Source organism: Heteronotia binoei, chromosome 10 (genome assembly GCF_032191835.1).
Source record: "Heteronotia binoei isolate CCM8104 ecotype False Entrance Well chromosome 10, APGP_CSIRO_Hbin_v1, whole genome shotgun sequence".
Lineage (NCBI taxonomy): Eukaryota > Metazoa > Chordata > Lepidosauria > Squamata > Gekkonidae > Heteronotia > Heteronotia binoei.
Window position 1 is genome coordinate 59,764,273 of NC_083232.1, and position 18,874 is coordinate 59,783,146.

General features: G+C 39.8%; 1 protein-coding gene across 1 annotated transcript in view; it reads right to left on the reverse strand.

The window, feature by feature from the left end:
* The window catches only part of TBC1D5 (TBC1 domain family member 5), a 533,564-nt gene that overhangs the window by 105,062 nt on the left and 409,628 nt on the right, over positions 1-18,874 (reverse strand). Inside the window, exon 14 of the mRNA XM_060248746.1 lies at positions 6,685-6,827. Within this exon, the coding sequence (XP_060104729.1) occupies positions 6,685-6,827 (143 nt within the window). The remainder of the gene's footprint in view (positions 1-6,684; positions 6,828-18,874) is intronic.

An 18,874-nucleotide genomic window follows, 5' to 3' on the forward strand; every position in this document is an offset into this window, starting at 1 on the left:
CAGCTTAGACTTTATTTTTCTGGAACAGAGTGCAACAGTCTCTCCAGCGCGCATTGGGCAGTCTTGCCGTGGGCGGGGCTCCATTCCAAGCGGCGGGCAGAAACAGCTGAGGGAGTGAGGGGGCGGTGGAGCGGCACACGCAGAAGCCTCTGTGTTGGAGTCCCACCTGCAAAATGGGAGATAGAGATCAAGAGCACCTGCAGGGCGGCAGCTGGAAGAGTGGGTTGCGTTTCAGCCGGGCGCTCTCTTAAAGGGACAGTCTCTGACCCACCCACCCCCCACAATGGGGCAGCTGTCACACACACACCCCGTGATCTGCCAGGGCTTGGGAACGTGGCAGAGGGTAGACCAAGGGAAGGGAGCAGGCGGCAGCACAGGGGAGTGGGGTCAGCAAATGCCCCCCTGCCGGAGCCCACTGCCTGGTTCAAGTGCAAGAGACGCTCACACACCGAGTGGTCAAGAGAGAGGGGAGGGGGAGGCAGGGGGGCAGTAGAACTTACCCAGCAATGGGTGAAAGTCCTCGCATGCAGAGCCTTCGGGAGCCCAGAACCTGTGGAGACCTGGAAACGAGCAGTTAGCCCCATGGGAGAGACCTCTCTCTCCCCTTCACAATGCAAAGATTCTGTCAAAGCAACCGCGAGGTGAAAACCTGTCATCAACGTGCCTGCCTGTCCCTCACTCTAAGTCTGTATGGCCAGGAGCTCGCCGGCAAAACTTCCTGCCATGCGCTCCTTTCCCTAACAACTGAGTTGTGTGAGGCCAGAACATAAGTATTTTTAGGAGAGGGGAGACAGCGATTGGGTGCTGGGGGGGAGGCGATCGTCAGGCTCAAGGTTATTGGCGAGGCAATCACACCGCTCCCTAAGGGGTTTGCGAGCTTCCGCAGTGGTGGCGCCAACCTTTGTTTTTGGTTTCAGCGAGTGCCTATGTGGCACGCCGCCGTTTTTGCAGGCATAAAGCTCGTCTGCTTCCAAAAGACTTTCCACCGCCCCCCTCCCGGATTGCGCTCTTAGGGATTTAACAGGTCAGCAAAAACTGGGTTTTTTTGCAAACTTTTCTCCTGGAACTGTTCTTTTTGTTGTGGGTCTTTAGTATTGGAAGTCTCATGGAGCTTTATTGTTTAGTTGTTGTTCAGTTGCACAGTCGAGTCTGACTCTTTGCGACCCCATGGATGAAGTCACGCCAGGCCCTCCTGTCTTCCACCATCCTCCGAAGTCTGCTCAATGAAGCAGAAATAGACGTTTTTCTGGTACTCCCATGCTTTCTCCATAATCCAGTGAACGTTGGCAATCTGATCTCTAGTTCCTCTACCTCTCTGAAACCCAGCTTGAACTTCTGGTAGTTCCTTTTGTTACTGTCTATGGGGTTTTCTTGGCAAGGATACTGAAGTGGGTTGTCATTTCCTTCTACAGTGGACTGCATTTTGTCTGGGTTCTCAGCTGTGGCCTGTCCATCTTGGGTGGCCCTGCATGGCATAATCCACAGCCTCACTGAACCGCACAAGCCCTCTTGCCACGTCAAGGCAGCAATCCATGAGAATCATTGTTGGTACCTGCAAAGCAGTCATTTTCTTTGGTGATGTGATTTTCAAACTATCACTATAGTAAATGTAGTGTACATGCTTGCAGAATATTTCACAAAAGTTGCCAGATCAAAACTGGTGATTATGACAAAGGTTTGTCACTGGCAGTCAAAATGACTCAGCAACAGAGAATTAAGATGTTTCAACTGGTAAAATCTTATCTTTACTCTTGTTTTATGTGAAGCCAGGCCCACAAAAAAAATCAGCTTTGACAAATTATTGCACAAGCAACTTATCCTTTATCTATGAGAAAGGTATCTCTCTCTCTAGACAGTACCACATATTCTGGAAGAAAGTAGTACCAGTATTATTTAGAATAAATGACTGCGCTATCACCTACTCCAGAGAGAAAATTATTGTTTTTGTGTGCTAGATTTGGCAACTGCAAAATGCCTTGTGATCTTCTTATGAAAAAAGGTACTTTTTCTCCATCTTACAGCCTTTCAAGGCGTATTGTATAAAGGCAACAAATGCAAATAAAAATCTATTTTTCCTAAAAGAACAAAACATGAACTACTGTCTATACTGTAAAAACTGAGCAAGCATAGAAGGAACTGTTCTTTCATCAATACCTGAAAAGAAAGCAAAAAAGAGAAGACTGCCAGATGTTAAGCTTTCCTCAAGATGAAAAAAATACTGATAATATTAAACCTTCAGAGATGTTTTTTGTTGAGTGGTTTTATGACTTCTGGAAATTCCCTTCTCCAGAAAACAGAAAAATGTGTAGTCTCTACCTTTATGAAAGTTTGGGGTTTTTTTGTCATTGGTGATGGTCTGATAGTGATTTTCTTCACAAGCATCAGATGTAGACAGAAAGACCTTTATATACTGCTTTGTTCTATTTCTATCTCATCTTCAAGGCTGAAAAAATGGAATCTTCATGAGTTCAAATTGGTTCATACTTCACATGTTGTACCATCAGAATAAAGCGAAGTTGATAAATAAAGAGAGGAATTATTGGAAGTATACTAGCGAATACTAGACAGAAGTGTAGATTTTTTAAAAAAGCTAATTCTGCATATTTGAAGAACTAGTTTTTCTTTTAGGACAACAACGTACAGATCATGAGTGAGAAGTTACATTTCCCGAATGACTAAAAAATCTTGGTAAAAACGTAGGCAATGGTGGTGGCAGAAAATCAATATTAAAAATGTCTATGCTAAATTCACTAATTTTTAATGTCTACCACATCAAGATTCTAGGGACATAAGTATGGACATAATTTACAATCCCTCTTCTAGACATACTGTGTGCACAATGTACGTGGCATCTCTGGGTGCTGCGATTGCTACTTCCCTGTCTTTCATACTCTTCTTTGTCCATGACTTAGATAGCCCTACTGCTAATTTATTTTCTTGCCATGTGGATTCACAACACAGTGTCTCATTCAAAATTCTGGAATGTAAAACTAAAAATGAACCATAGCACCATACTGGAACTCTGGACTTATTGCGTATCTGTATCCTAAACAATTATATTTCACCAATTTGTAGTTACACTTGGCTTTACCTCCTGCAGAAGAGAACCGTGGTTGGGACTGTGGCTTCCATCCCCCAGATGGGTTTGATGTCATGAGAAGTCCCACTCCTATCTACTCAGATACAATGCAGAATATACTTTTCCCTTTCTGTTGTGATAAGGCAGCCCACTCCTTTCCCTTATGATATAATTAGGATGAAATTTAATGTCTTATTTTATTGCCTGTCAACTGTCATGTACTGATAAGTGATAATAATTAATCAGTAAGTGTGTTATATAAATTATGAAAGTTCAGGATGTGCTGAACGACTGTCCTATTGCATTGCCACAAGACACTGATATCTGGGTTTTTTCACAGATGCAAAGACAAAACATACAAAGCATGAGAGTGTAACACCAAAGTCTACACTTTGCAGCTGTTGTACAGGACAGTCTAAACTGGCAACCAATTAGGAGCACTTTAATAAGTTCCTACTCTGTCATAATAAAAAATGTCTTAGTATTTATTCAGTGTGTTCTAGAAATCTGATATAACAACTGGAAAAAGCCCATTTTCAAATGGCCTCATGGATTTTTATCCAAATGAGTTTTTTGAGCCAACCTCAAGATTTTTGAGCACTGGAAAAACAAGCATTTAAGGCAACTGAGTCTATCAAAAACTGAGTGTGAATAATTATATGCATGATTTGGCTCTAAAATGGTATCCACAGGTGTGCTGGAGATGCATGTATCCTGCAATTCATCCATAGTACACTAACTAGCATTTGATCCACTCACATATAGACTTGTAAAGATGGAATATCACAAGATTTTAAAACATGATAAGCAAACTTTGAAATACATCTTAAATATTGGAAGTACTAATTACAGATAACCATATTTGCTTCATTTAACTGTACTTTTCGATTTCTATCTCATCTGATTAGGGCATGTACTTTCATCTATGAATGAGTATAATTTGCCTTTTATCTCCTCAAGTATCCTCAATTTGTCATTCATTTAATAAAGACTTTTCTTTACGGCATATTTCACCCCAATACATTGTAAGGATATATAAAATCAAAGTCTGTCCTGAACATTTTCATTAAGAGATAGGATTAAATTACAATTAATGGGCAGATGATAAATCCTGGAAGTAGTTTTAATGCTTATGTTTGAAATATAAGCTATCATAATTAAATAAATATGCAACATGGAAAATAAATTATTTATGTAATTGGCTTTCATTTAAACATTTTTAAAATACATAAAATATTTTGGTATTCATTGTATAGCAGTTCAATACACCCTCTTTGACAGAAGGTGGAGCTCTATACTTATCCTGCCCACTTTGCTTTCTGGAATTGAATTTATAATTCAGTGTATGAAAAGAGGCATTGTGGGAATAAGAGTATCCAAAAATCAAAATATAGGCATATATTTTAATCATTTTTGTAATATACAGCAAATCACTTGCTGCCATCTATTTTGCACAAAAATAAATATTTTAGTACTCCTGTCAATGCCCTGGTTGACCTCTGGAATGAAGAAATGACCAAGGCAATTGACACAATTGCTTCTAGGCACCCTCCTCTTAGGTCTAAGGGCCAGGGTAGCTCATTGGTTTAGTGAAGGGCTGCAGATTATGGAAAGACAAGGGAGATGGCTAGAACAACAGTGGAGAACAATTTGTGATGAATGTGACAAAGCATAGGCTAGAGTTCATTTAAAGCCTACTCCATGGTAATGATAGCGAAACTATATTTCTCTGTCACCATTGCATCCGCACAGTGTAGACCTGTGGAAATCTTTAGGGTGCTCAGGGGCCTACTGGATTCAGTCCTGTGGGAGGAGGTGGACTGCTCTATTGCCCACCAATAAATTTGTTCAACACTTTGTGGATAAAATCTGTTGCAAGAGTTTCTACTTGAACTGTACATTAGCAGTGACAGGATCAGATGATCCCAGGGTGCTGACATGTCCAGTTGTGTGGGATAGCTTCCAGCTTGTTCAGTCTGATGATGTGGACAGGATTCTTGGACGTCTGAGACCTATTACCTACTTTTATGACTCTTGTCCCTCCAGCCTGCTTAAATTACCCAGGAGGAAGGGTGGCAGACTGGGTCCAGCAGACAGTAAATACCTCCCTGAAAGAGAGGGTGATTGTCTCTGCCTCAAAGTGAAAACTGCTATATCAACTCCTAAAGAAACCTACTCTGGATCCAGTAGAATTGACTACCTACTGCCAATGTACCACTACTCTTGAACAAGGTGATTAAGTGAGTGGTGGCTGGCAACTTCAGGGATTCCTGAATGAAGCGGATTGTTTGGAACCATTCCAGTTTGATGTTAGGTTTGGTTATGGGACTGAAATAGCCTTGGTCATCTCAGTGGATGATCTGTGCTGAGAGATGGACAAGGGGAATGCAACCCTGTTATTTCTTTTGGGCCCCTTTGTGGCTTTCAATAGCATTTGCCCTGATATTCTTCTTGACTGCCTTTCAGGGTTGGGACTGGTAAGCACTGTTGTACATTTGTTTTTGGTCTTATGTCAAATATAGGTTTCAGATGCTTGGGGTGTGTGATGCTTGGGGAATGCTGCACAGTCCCTTGGCGTCTGAGGTTCTGGAAGGTTCCATCATGCTTCTCCATGCTTTTAAACATCTACATGAAGCTGTTGGGAGAGGTTAATCAAAGATTTGGCTGAGCTGCCATCAATATGCAGATGATACTTAGTTCTAACTCTAAAGGAGCAAGTTCTTAGCTTGGAGGAGCTCCTGGACTTGGACCTTGTTGGATAAATGGCAGTGGGCCTGGGGCACCTTTCATCAGCTTTGCTGATGAGTCAGGAGTGACCTTTCCTGAACAGGAAAAATCTTGGCATTATGGGGCATGCACTGGTGACATCTAGATTAGATTACTATGATTAGATTGTGGGGCTGTTCTTGAAGACTGTATGGAAGCTGCAGTTGGTACAGAATGCTTTGGCCAGAATGCTGACTAGAGTAGGATATAGGATAATATATTACTCCAGTCTTGTTACATCTACACTGCCTTGCAGTTTGCTTCTGGGCTCAATTCAAGGTTGCCTCAAGCTCTATATGAAAGCCATATAGAGTTTGAGGCAAGCATATCTAAAGGACCACTTACTCCCATATGTATTTACCTGATCACTCTGATTATCTTCAGAGGTCTTGCTCAACTGCCACTTCAATTTGACACTAGGCAGGCGACAACCTGAGAAAGGGTCCTTTTGGTCATGGCACCAAAACTCTAACTCATCTGCAGGGAGATTAGTCTGTTACTATTGTTGTCTTCTGTCAGTGGGTGAAGACTTTTTTTGTGTGGTATTCCTTCACTATCTCTTCTTAGCTTTTCTCCCTATTTGTGTGTTTAGATATTTTGTATTTATATTGTTTTATTTTTGAAAACTATTTATATATACTTTTGTATTTTAAATATCTTTTTAATATGTCAAATGTTTTAATGTTTCAACATTCACTGCCTTAAGACCCTGAGTTGGGTAGAGAGGTGGCACAGACATATTTTCAATAAATAAATAAAATCAATAAGAAATTTAATGACTATTTAAAAAAATAAATATAAATTATGTACATTTCTTAACAATAACGTTAGATACTCACAGGCATCTCTAATGTATAGCAACATAGATAAGAAAACGTAGTCAACTAAGTCCAGGGTGATGCTGTCAGCAAACAATGCATCCCAGATAACAAGAAGATCTTGAAGGGGAAATTCTCGTCCAAAGAGAAGTCTTACCCATCGCCTAAAAAGCAATGCAACAAAACTGATCAAAAGGTGCATCATATGGAACAGGAATTCAGAACACACTTACTGTAAAATTTAAGAAGCATCCAACTGATTAGGTTTTTTTACTAATATATTTAATTTGAGCAAATGCTATATTATAACTTAACTTGGTTACAGAAGGAAATGCATTACTTTCAGGGGTGTCAAACTCATTTGTATGAGGGCCAGATCTGACATAAATAAGACCCTGCTGGGCCAGGCCATGTGTGTCATAAAATGTAATGCCAGGTAGTGGAGATATAAACTCTATAAAGAACACAGACAAACACAATTAAAGAAAAAACTTAAAATATGCTTAAAAGACTAGCATTCTTGCAATATTTTGTTTATTTAACAGTCTCTGATAACTGATACTTCTTGCTGTGAATTATTGCACCAAAATCTGGAGACAGTGTCTGTGCTGTAGTAATCTTGAGTATCCTGTTCAGGTGTTGTCCAGGGGTGTGTAGGTGTATAAGTTGCAAACTTACTTTTGATTTATTAACATTCATGACAGAAATCTCATGGTCAATGCTTTGAGCCTAAGACCCAGGGAAAACATGAAATGACTGGGCTTTGTGAGCTTTTGTACATAAGCTGCAAGTTCTGATTAGCCAATGGAGAAGTTAGAGGCTTTGTTCTGTAGCTGTTGTATGATTGAGCAAGCCTGGCAAAGCAAGCTGTGTTGCAGAAGGAAGCAAGAGAGAGAGAAGGATGCAGATGACCATGAGGTGCTCGCAGACCTGATAAGAACCCTCTGGGGGCCTGATCTGGCCCTTGAGCCACACGTTTGACACCCTTGCATTAAGTTATTTAAAAACGTTACGTTTTGAATGATATTAAAGCAGGTGTGCTTTATTGGGAAAGTTTTATGGCAGTTTAAAACCCTTTCCCTCATGAATCTATAGAAACAGCTTCAAAAACAGATATCAAGTTCTACAAATGGACATCAAAAGCCATAGTACAGTTCAGTGGAATAAATAGGCTTTTAGGGACAATGCTTTCTTTCTACTTTTAAACAACTTCTACATCTGTACAGAGGATTAGTTTGTATGAATGCAAACTAGCGGGTTCATTAACTCAAACTAGTAGACAAATTTTACTTTAAAGATTTAAATTGTAATTCCATACTGGTTAAACCACTCAGAATGAAGGAAGTAACTTTGTTTCAAGATTATCCTCTTAATGGCAGGTTGGAAATAGAGAAAGACTTTTATGAATATTACAGTAAAAGAATATATGTATCTTGAACATATTGTCTTACTTATTCTTTCAGTGCCTTACAAATACCTTATTATGGAACTTGAAGAATAGTGTTATAACAAAAAAGTGGGAAAATTCAAGCAAAGCTAATTTTGCATGGTTAATTCTGATAACACTCTGTGCAAGGTGTTTTACCCAATTGTGGAAAATTACCCCTCAGTGACTAGCCTACAGCAAATGATTACTGTTCAGTGTCACAGACACTACTTAGACTCTGCAGGGAGCCCATCACTTTTAGTAGCAGTTGTTTCCACCCTTAAACCTATCCACCTTTTACATTTCACAAACAGGTTAGGAGGCAGAGCTCAGCTGTGCTGCAAGTGTTTGAGCTAACTTGGCTCATCACTACCTAATATTCAGGAGGATGGATAAAACTAATACTCTTTAAGGGGGAAAAAAGCAACATAACATAATAGGATTTGTTATTAGTCTTTTTTCAGAAATTTCCTTTGCTTTTTTACTACTTCATTATGCAGCGTTAATCGTTGTAGATGTAAGTTTATTCTGCTCAAACCAAAGTCATTCCTTTCCCCCCTGCTTTTAGATTTTCTCTTGGGAATATTAACTCTTAGTCCCTAGAGGTATTCTGTTTCACAGATGCAGAGCGCTGAAGAACTGGACTGCTTTAGTAACCATAATGCTATCATTAATGATCTGAACCTCTCTGACTCAATGGGTGTAAGCAATCCACACAATTGTAAATGGCTACATACTAACTGCTATATGTTCTTTTCCAGCAACATCCTCCTTTTAGCATCCATAAACCAAGGACCCTATTGTCTCTGAACTATGTTACCATATGGCTTGACTTCAGTGAGCTTTGCCTTCATAAAAAAGGGATGCTTTAAGGAATTAAGTTCTATGTTGGAATGTTTTCTTACTAATTAACACACTTTTATTACTCTTTCAAATATTTAGAGACAATCTAAGTTTCACTTAATGATACCATTGGACAAGAAGAGTCCTGTTTTTTTCAGATGGCTGTCTATAGTTTAATTATAGCTCTGTCCTGTTAATTTCTGCTTCACATCTGCTACACCTGCAGACTACAATGCTCATGATGATGTATCCTTTTATCACATGTGGTAACACAATAATTCATATTTTACCACACCGACATAGCAATTGAAACCAACCTATAACACAGAAGGGATTTTTAAAAGCAGTAATAAACAGTATAAAAGGCACTACAAACTCTTTGCTAAAATGCATAACCCTATGTTCTGCACATGATTTCTGTGTAATTAAATCATAACCCCTAAACAATCCATAATCACTACTCATAGACATGGGGTTTAATAATGACCCACAACAGAGAGAAACTAATGCTCTGCAAACTTTGAACTATAGGAGTGACATATTTTTTACCACATTTAAATTTCAAACGATAATATTTTTTATTAATGAACTATTGAGAAACATCTTTTCCTGAGACCCTGAAGAGCTTTTGCTTGTCAGAGGAGAAGGGTTAGATGGCTGAAAAGTCTGACACAAGGTAAGACAACTTAATATCCTTATATTGTTTTGGTTTCTGTGTTAGAGAAGGAGAAAGTAATGGCAGACTTATAAAGCTTTTTAGCAGTATACTATCAACCTGCAGAAAATCACTCTCAGTTACTTTCTTTCTTCTTATAGAACTTCTTCTGCTCCCTGGAATAATGGGCAAACTGAAAACCATAAAATGAGTTGGCCAATAGCAAAAGCGGAAGTAGACAAAGACTTGAGGCAAGTCCAACCAGAACAGGTGACAGCATATCTACATGCCTACTCTGTGGCAATGATGTTGGCAAAGAGTTGGTTTTGTTCATCACCACTGCATCTGTGTACAGACATCCAGCTGAACTTTTCCAGATGGTAAGAGGGTTTCATCATTCCCCCCTTAATAATATAAACTCTGAAAATTCAGTGGCTCGGTGTAATTTGCAAGGAATTTTGTGGCTGAAATCCCCTGCATTCATGGCAACCATGGTTTTTCACAGCTTGGTCTCAGTAGTTTACTGGAGCAGAGTCTTATCACAGTTGCTGGGGTGACTTCCAGTTACTGAAGCCTGAGGATGTGGATAAGTTGCTTGCAGAAAAGAGGCTTACTATTTCAGTTTTAAATCATTGCCCATTCTGGCTCTTGCACTCTACCCTTTAGGAAAAGGTTCACAGATTGGGGATCTATTGGATCCGCTTCTGCAGATGGATGCCCAGACAACATCAGTAGTGTAATATATTTCACTAGATTCAGCTAGTTCACCAGTTTGTAACATCTGTACTTTGGGCATCCATCTGTAGAAGCACATCTAACAGATCCCCAAGCTGTGAATCTTCTCATTAACTGGTCTCCCAACAGTACACATTCTTTGGTCACCTCTAGGTGTGAATACTTTAACTTACTCTATGTGGAACTATTTTGAAGATGGCTTGGAATATAGACTCAAGGCTGCTAGCAAGCGTAAGTTTTGAGCAATACATCCTTCCAGTTTCCTTGGTCACTTCTGATCCCAATTGAAAGACCTGAACTGACTTCACACTAGGGCTTGTTCCGAGTGGAGAGCCCTTTTGATCCCGGTGCTTTGCTCCGTTTTCACACAAGTTGCCCTGGAGCTGCAAGTTGGTGTACCGTTCTCCTGGAAGAGGAAGAGTACAGTGCCAACTCGCAGCTCTGGGGCAACTTGTGTGAAAAAGGAGAGAAGCCCCAGGAGCAAAAGGGCTCTCTACCTGGAACAAGCCTTATGCAAAATCGGTCCTGGTATAAAGGCTTTACATAGCCTGGGATTAAGGTAATAAAGGATAATGCCCTGGGATTAAAGTAATAAAGGACCTTATGCTGCCATATATACCAGTTTCACTGGTAAGGTCGTCATCTGAGACCATGCCTCTTGATTTTCAGAAGAAAGATGGGTAGCCATGAGGGAGAAGGTTCATGTTTTCTTTATTTATATACACTGCCCATCCAATGAGCTTGCCGGCATATGGGTGATCTCACTTCGGTTCCAAACACAGGCTGATAACTGAGCTACTTCTCATAAATCCTTGTCTGCATACCAAAGCTGTACAAGTTGTAGTGCCTCATCTATGGAACTCCCTTCTTTCAGTCCTACACAAAATCTGTTAACTTTCTGGTGCAAGGCCAAAGCATTTTTCCTTCCAGGTCTTTAGGAGTTGTTAGTCTTTGGGATGGCCTATCAGGATTTTTTTTAGTTTTAGAATGTTATATTTATATTAACTTTAGATTTATATTCATTTCCCCATATAGTTCCTTCCCACAATATTTCCTATTTCTCTTTAGTTTTCTCCACAGTGGGGACACAAAACAGGTTACATCGTTATCTTTTCCATTCTATTTTCCCAACAACCTGTAGATTAGGTTGAGAAAGACAGTGATAGGCCCATAGTAATCCAACAAGCTTCAATGGCTTCCAAATTCTAGTCTAACTATGGTAACAATCCCTAGTTGGGGGCAGGGATCCCCTGGTTTAATCTCCTCCACACATGCTTCAGGGCTATAATAAAGTGGGGGTGGGGTGGGAGTGGGAATGGCTGCTGTGTGCTCCATCATACCCCATGGAGACTGGTCCCCATAGAGTATAGTGGAGACTCAATCTGTGGGTATCTGGAAGCCCTGTTTTTTTAAGTAGAGGAACCAAATTTTCAGTATAGCTGCCAGTGCCTCTCTTCAACCTTCCTCCCCCCCCCCAATTTCAAAAAGATTGGACCAGGGGATTCAATTCTATGAGCCCCAAAAGAAGTTGCCGCAATCCTTCATTATTTCCAGTAACGAGAAGGCCTTTAAAAGAAACAAGGTCCCTTTAAATGTGACAGCCAGCTCACCTGAACTTGCTTTGAAGTTCAATCATGCTTCTTCCCTCCCCTCTCCCAAAGCCTCCTGGTAAATCCCCTGCCAGCATGTCGGTCTCACCTGGCAACCCTAAGTCTAACACTCTAACCACTAAACCACACTGGCTTTTAGATTTCTCTCCCATTGGCAGCCTCTCTCTGGGAAAAATTTGGTCAAGTTACAAAAGGTACACAGAAGCAAGTTGCTCAGGCAAGTTCTGTGGTGGCTACTGCCTGGCACAGTCAAATCAGGTAAATTGTATGGAAGCTGCTACTGGGTCCAGATGAGGGGTATGGCATCAAGTTGTATCCACAACTGTACTTGTGTAAACTGTGCTACTTGCATGATAGTTGCTGCTAGCCCTGACTCTGACCAGGCCTCCCTCTAGGATAGGAAGGAAGGGAGCAAGGATGATAGCCCTAGAAACAGCTCTGTCTCCCTCTCCCAATCTTTTACTGACAGAAACCACAGTTTGAACGTTGGTAATATTGTTGTGGTTGTCCAGCAATCCCCATAATTGTCACTGAGTTGGCATCAATTTGTAACTATTATTTGGAGGTTTTTAAACCCCCCCCCCCCCCCCATGATTTTAAGAAGATTTTAGGTTTTTCTTCAAACCTGGAGCTTTTGTCAGGTTTGCTGAAATATATGTCTTGTCTGTTCATTCTCCAGTCTCTGCATCATGAGCTGTATCCACATTTGGGAGAATTATATATAGTTATTATTATTCAGTTTTAAGAAGGTAAGGCTGTAGCCATGCTCTTCAGTGCTATGGTTGGACAGTTTTAAGGTGTATGGTACTGAAAGGACATGGTGATCCATGCTGTGATAAGATTCAGATTAGATTACTGTAATGTGCTTTATGTGGGGCTGCCTTTGAAAATGATCCAGAAACTTCTGCTTGTACAAAATGCAGCAGCCAAGCTATTATCAGTGGGAAATATATAGTTATCACTGAAGAAAGCTACTCTTGTTCACAATAGATATATTCAAAAAATATGCTCAGTGATAGGATACATATATCATACAACAACAAATCACAACAAACGAGAATGGAATGGGACTGCTTTTCCAGAAATTCACATGGTTTTGACTTTTCATCAGCCTGATCTTTCTGTGCTATTGTATCGTGGAGCCACAGAGAACAACTTTTTACCCGGATCAATGCACAGCTATTTCTCTCCTGTGATTTTTTTTCTGTGGATTTCTAAGACGCGGACTTTCAACCTTCATGCCCTGTAGAGAGTTCAACAGAATTTTGGATAGTATTTGAGGCTTTAATCTCCATTTGAACTTTGGGGAGCATGTGAATATAACGCTGAGCTTTTTGTAAAGGAACTTGAATCAGGGCAGTCTTAAAGGAACAGTAACAGAAATCTAGTAGGGCAGCTATTGCAAGTGTTATAAGCTGTATGTACTGAATGTTGTTGTATGATATACGTATCCTATCATTGAGCATATCTATGAATATACCTATTGTGAACAAGAATGAACAAGAATAGCTTTCTTTGGTGATACTGTATATATTTTCCCATTGAACACAGCAGAGTCTGTGTATTTTGTATATAGGCTATGTCAGCTGCAGTAACATGTCTGAAAATAGTGAGACTAACCTACTGAGAATATTACTATTGCATCAAAACATACCTTGTATTTTTTTTAAAGTCTGATGAACTGAGAAGTATAGCAATAATGGAGATGTTATTAGTAAAAAATGTAAGATAGACTGTTGCCAAAAAAATTATTTCATCAACAGTCTGTTCCTGGAAAAACCTGCTCAATCACTGTGGTCATCAGCTAAGGTCTTCATACATATGCGACCATTAACTGAAAGCAAATGGGTGGCCTCATAATATAGGCCTTTTTAAAATGATGGTATTTTGATTATGGAACATCCTCCCTACAGATATTCAGCACCAATAAAGATTAGTTTAATTAACCACAACGGGGGGACATCTGGGGAGCTGCCGTTGGCCACCCCTGCCATAGTTTACCCTCCAAAGCCACCTTTGTCTGGAGAGGAGTTATAACTCCAGGAACTCTCTACATCTCAATAGGAGGATGGCAACCCTAGGACTAATGGTCCAGAATGAATGTTTTTAACACCCCCCCCCCTCACTGGGCAGGGCTAATTTCACAAATAACAATTTAGACTTTTGGCCTATGATAAATTCTTTTATGCGAATAACGGTATTTGGACTGGATTGGATTGGAACCACAAAGTATTTGTTGCTGTTGTTATTGCTACTATTTTGCTAAAATATTTATTGTTATAATTATTATTTTAATAAGGGACTGTTTTATGCTGCTATTTCTTCATTGTTTGTATTGTTTTAATTGCCTGTAAGCTACCTCAAGGAACTCTGGTGGAGAGAACAGCATAGAATTAAAATAAACAATTCATTATTATAAATATAGAAAACCTGTATTAATCTGGGTTGGTAACAATGTTTGACAGTATCAACATGCATATCTTATTCCTTTTCCATTCTTGAAAAATTCTATGAAATTTTAAGCTTGCATAGTCATCAGTTGAGATTATATAAAATATAAAATTGTAGATACTCTGCATATACATGGGCATGAACCAGTTCACGAGCAGAAATTCAGCACAAACTTGGCCCAGTTTGGAGTCCCCAACCAATGTTTGGGGAAGGCACCTTCCTCAAACATTTACTGGACTTTTCTCTGGTTTGGGCCATTTAAACCCAAGCGGGAGAAAGCGAAATGGACTGGTGCAATGGCTGTCGGCTATTTCAGCCTAACTGTTAATGGGCGCAAGCCACAGTTGGGCGAAAGGAGGATCCAAAACTGGCCAGTTCGGGGCATTGTTGGCTTGGTCTGGTTTAGGGACTGCCTCAGAAATGTTAGGTCCATGTCCATTCCTAACTCTGTATTGTTTGACATATTATATAAACCACTACCTATTAATCTAGCCAGTGATTCCATGAAGGGTATCAAAATTGTATTACCATATATGGGAATTTTACAGCAGGAGAAAGTGGGGTAGACAGAGATGCGTGCTGTTTTTATGACACACCTCTTCCACTTCCTTCCCTCATAGATATGATTTTCCCTCCTTTTTTCTTTCCCTGTTTGGCTGAGCAGCATTATATATCTATTTTCTGCTTTTTGTGAAGAGCAATGGTTGTTCCACCCTGTCATAGTCTGATATTTTGCTGCTGACTCAGCTCAGGAAACTGAGGGAAGGGTCAAGATCACACTTCAACTTCAACCATCGAAATGGCATCAAGGTTTTTTGAAATTCAAATATAACAAAATATTTTATTTAACATAGAGGAGAAAAGGTCAGGTGAAAAGGGGTTAAAATTTCTGAGGTAACTAAATAAAGAATTCTGAGGTGTAAAGAAAGCAGAATTACAGCACACTACAAAGTATGTTCATTGAGTTGCAACTGTTTTAAATTACTGGTTTTATTGATTTTATGTGTACTTTTTGTTGTACATTGCCTAGAGCAATTCATAAATTTAATAAATAATAATAATAAATCAATACATGCACAGACTTAGGTTCATATGTTTTAAGCAAATGAGAGTTTCTTAGGCTTTCCACAATGACTTCGAATCTTTAGGAAGAAAAGCTTTTGTTTCACTGTTTCCTCAATACATCAGCACACTTTCTTGTAATATTCACTGACTCTTTTGGTTTTCAGAAGGCTGGGATAGTTTATCCTATACCCAAACTCCTTCACTAAATACACCAGCATTCTTCTTCAGCTTTACTGACCCAACTGGTTTCAAAAGGCAGTCTCTATTCACACCAGACTAAGGATCTCTCCACTCTTCAGAGCTATCTCTCTCTTTTAACTGGGTACCGATAACTTCTCTCTCTAGAAGATCTACCTACTTTTCTTGGCCTGAATGAGCCTTTGCATAACTACCCACACTTCTTTGCCAACCTCTCCAGTACTCTGTGTTAAACTGCTCTCAGTAAGGGCTGAATTCGGACTGACTTTCTCCTCAGCATTTAGCTCTCAAGTCTTTTTCTGCTCAGCTAATGCTAACCAATTAGATTCCTTGGAGCAGCCTGTCACTCAAGGCTCTCTGGTTCTATGAGGAATTAACCCTTCAACAGTCCTTTACCTGTTTGTACAGCACTTCTAAAAGTGCAGTCTGTCACAGTTTTACATAATCACCCCCCTGCCTGCATGTATAGATAGGAATAACTTTGCCTGTTTTCTTTTCAGGAGGCAGGGAGTAGAAGTCTTCAGGATTTGGACAATACTTGGAGTACTCTTGGACAGAACCACTGGGGACCAGCTATGAGCATTCCTTCTTAAGGTGATCATGTCTTGATTTAAGGAGGTAGTGGGAGTCCCACTTCTATTTATTGCAACGCACAAAATCAGCTGTCTGTTGGGACTGAATAGGAATTATATTCTGTTTTCCCCAACCTTGCCTATTTTGTACTCACTACTAGAATGTTGAGAAGTCTACTGTAATATTTATTTTTATGTACCACTTTACTTTTACTGCACTGTGTCTACCTTTGTAAGCCACTTTCTAAATTATCTCTTATATAATGATGATAAGACTGGGGTTATAAACACCATCCAAGAGGTGGCATGCGGCACAATTTTACTACAGTGGTCTCAACCTCAGCCTTCTACTGATTGAACCCAATTGGTTTTCATGCTGTTTGTGCATACAAGACACCAAGGAAACAGGATGAAAAATAATTTTTATCCACTACCACGGACAGGAGAAACAAGGAGGTTGAGTAATGAGGCTTAGAACTTTTTACACATAACATACAGCTTTTGCTTAATTTTAAATTATATAATTTCAGAAGTTAATGCCTGGGCCCACAGAATATACTCCTTTACAAGATTTTGCAAGGAAAACTGGACTATCCTCATTTACTAAGTTTTCATACTGTAAAAGCGAGTTCCTTTTAAAAACTCAAAAACATTAGCCAGTTTTCCTCATAACTGGGCCCTGAAGCAACTTCAGTCTTCTAGTGTAGTCACTCTGACAGCCTGCTTTATCATAAAACAGAGACTCGGATTGAGACTGAAAAAGCCTCCTGATAATGATCAGCCTATTCCTCTGTAAGCACAACCCCTCTCCCCAAGCATTCATTGACTTTCACGGCTTGTATTAAAAACAGAGTCTGAGACATGTTCTTGTACTCTTGTACTATGGAGATGCAAAACATATCTGATCTGACAGTGTAATAGTTTTTTCTTTCTCACCCTTCATTCCTCAACCATCCATGGGGCCTGATTGGTTGTTAGCTGTTATATCGCACCAAATAGGCATAAAGGTGACTGGTCAGACAGAGAGGGGCATCTGCTCATCCATCACACATGCTAAGACAGGGTTTCCCCCTTTTTCATTGTTGTTTTTGTTGTTTGCTGTTTCCCATTTCTATAACCCTAGTAGTCTTTGCTGTCTGATTGAACTGGGTTTTTTAAAAAAACAAAAACTGTAATTCATCTTGAGTATCAGTAAGAAAGGAATATTATAAATGAATAAAATAAAATAACCGACTTGACCTGTAAAGCATTACCGTTCACTAGTTAGATCACAATTTACAGGTTCAATATAGTTCCTTAGTTCAGTCCATTGCTGTGCCTGTGACTTCATTCCAGGGTGTGGTGGCAACAGAAATATCTTCATGCCATCTGCAGCTTAGCACTTCAACCCCTTTTCTGATGCCTACCAACATACACAGAACTTAGGGGATGGATTGCCTACAGAACTTCCTCAGGTGATATGTTGCTAACTGACTTGCTCATTTCCCCAAAGGAATACCTAGATGCTATCCAAAACAGATTTTACTTGCCACACTGAGGACAAAACTATACAGTATAGCACAGCTCCATTCACTGGCAGCTTTTAATGAATAAGTAAACATTCTTTCTCAACTACTTTGGACAACTTTCTGCCTCATGCAACCTCTCCATCATTGCTGCGAACATCAGCCTCTTGAACAGCTCCTACTGTGCAACATACAGCCCTTTTCCCACTTGAAACCATATCAGCTTTAGAGTTAGGGAGTTAACTGTGGTGAGGAAAGGATGTGATTTTATGGAATGCATGAACTGAATGTGAAAGTAGACACTACCACTTAATATCTGGCAATCACAAATAGGGACTACCACTGCCACTGCCACCCTCATCAACTGAACTTTCATTTATTAGTGGCAGAATCCTGAAGCAGAACTCTCAAACTTCTAGTCACCTGTTGTTTCACTGCAAACTTATATCCAACATGTTTTCTCTGTTTCTCTTTATAGACTATTCATTGACTATTTATAAACTTTTCTCCTTATAGACTATTTATAAACTTATATCCAGCATGTTTTCTCTGTTTCTCCTTGTAGACTATTTATTGAGGCTAACATTATGTCTAAACATTAGGTCCTCCAGTTGCCATGACCAGTTTATATTGCCTGTCCTACAATGGTTATATAAAATCTGAATGGATTTGGAAATGGATAATACATACTAATACTGATATACTTCACAGTCCCATCAACTTTGTAAAAGCATGTTGCTGAACCAATTTGTTTTATAGGCCTATTACACCTTTATAAAAATGCCTTCCTGTATAATTTTGTTTTACATAGTTTGAGGAATGACAAAAGCATGGGAGCCTTCTTGATCTTGTCAGGCAGGCCATTCCACATGGAAGGAGCCACAGGAGAGAATACATTTGCATGGGCAGTTGTTGATCTTGCCCATCTGCTGGGTGGCTCTCTCAGAAGGTCCAGCTCAGATAAGCAAAGTTCATCATGGTTGAGCATAGCAAGAGAGGTAGTTTGTCACATTCTGTACTTGTTGCAAAACCATTTTCAAGGGCACTACTGCAAAACACACAGCATTAATAGTGACTGCAGGTAGGTAGGTCGTTGATCTCTAAGAAGGCCCACAGCTGGAAAGCGAAATGGAGTAGACAAACAGAACTCT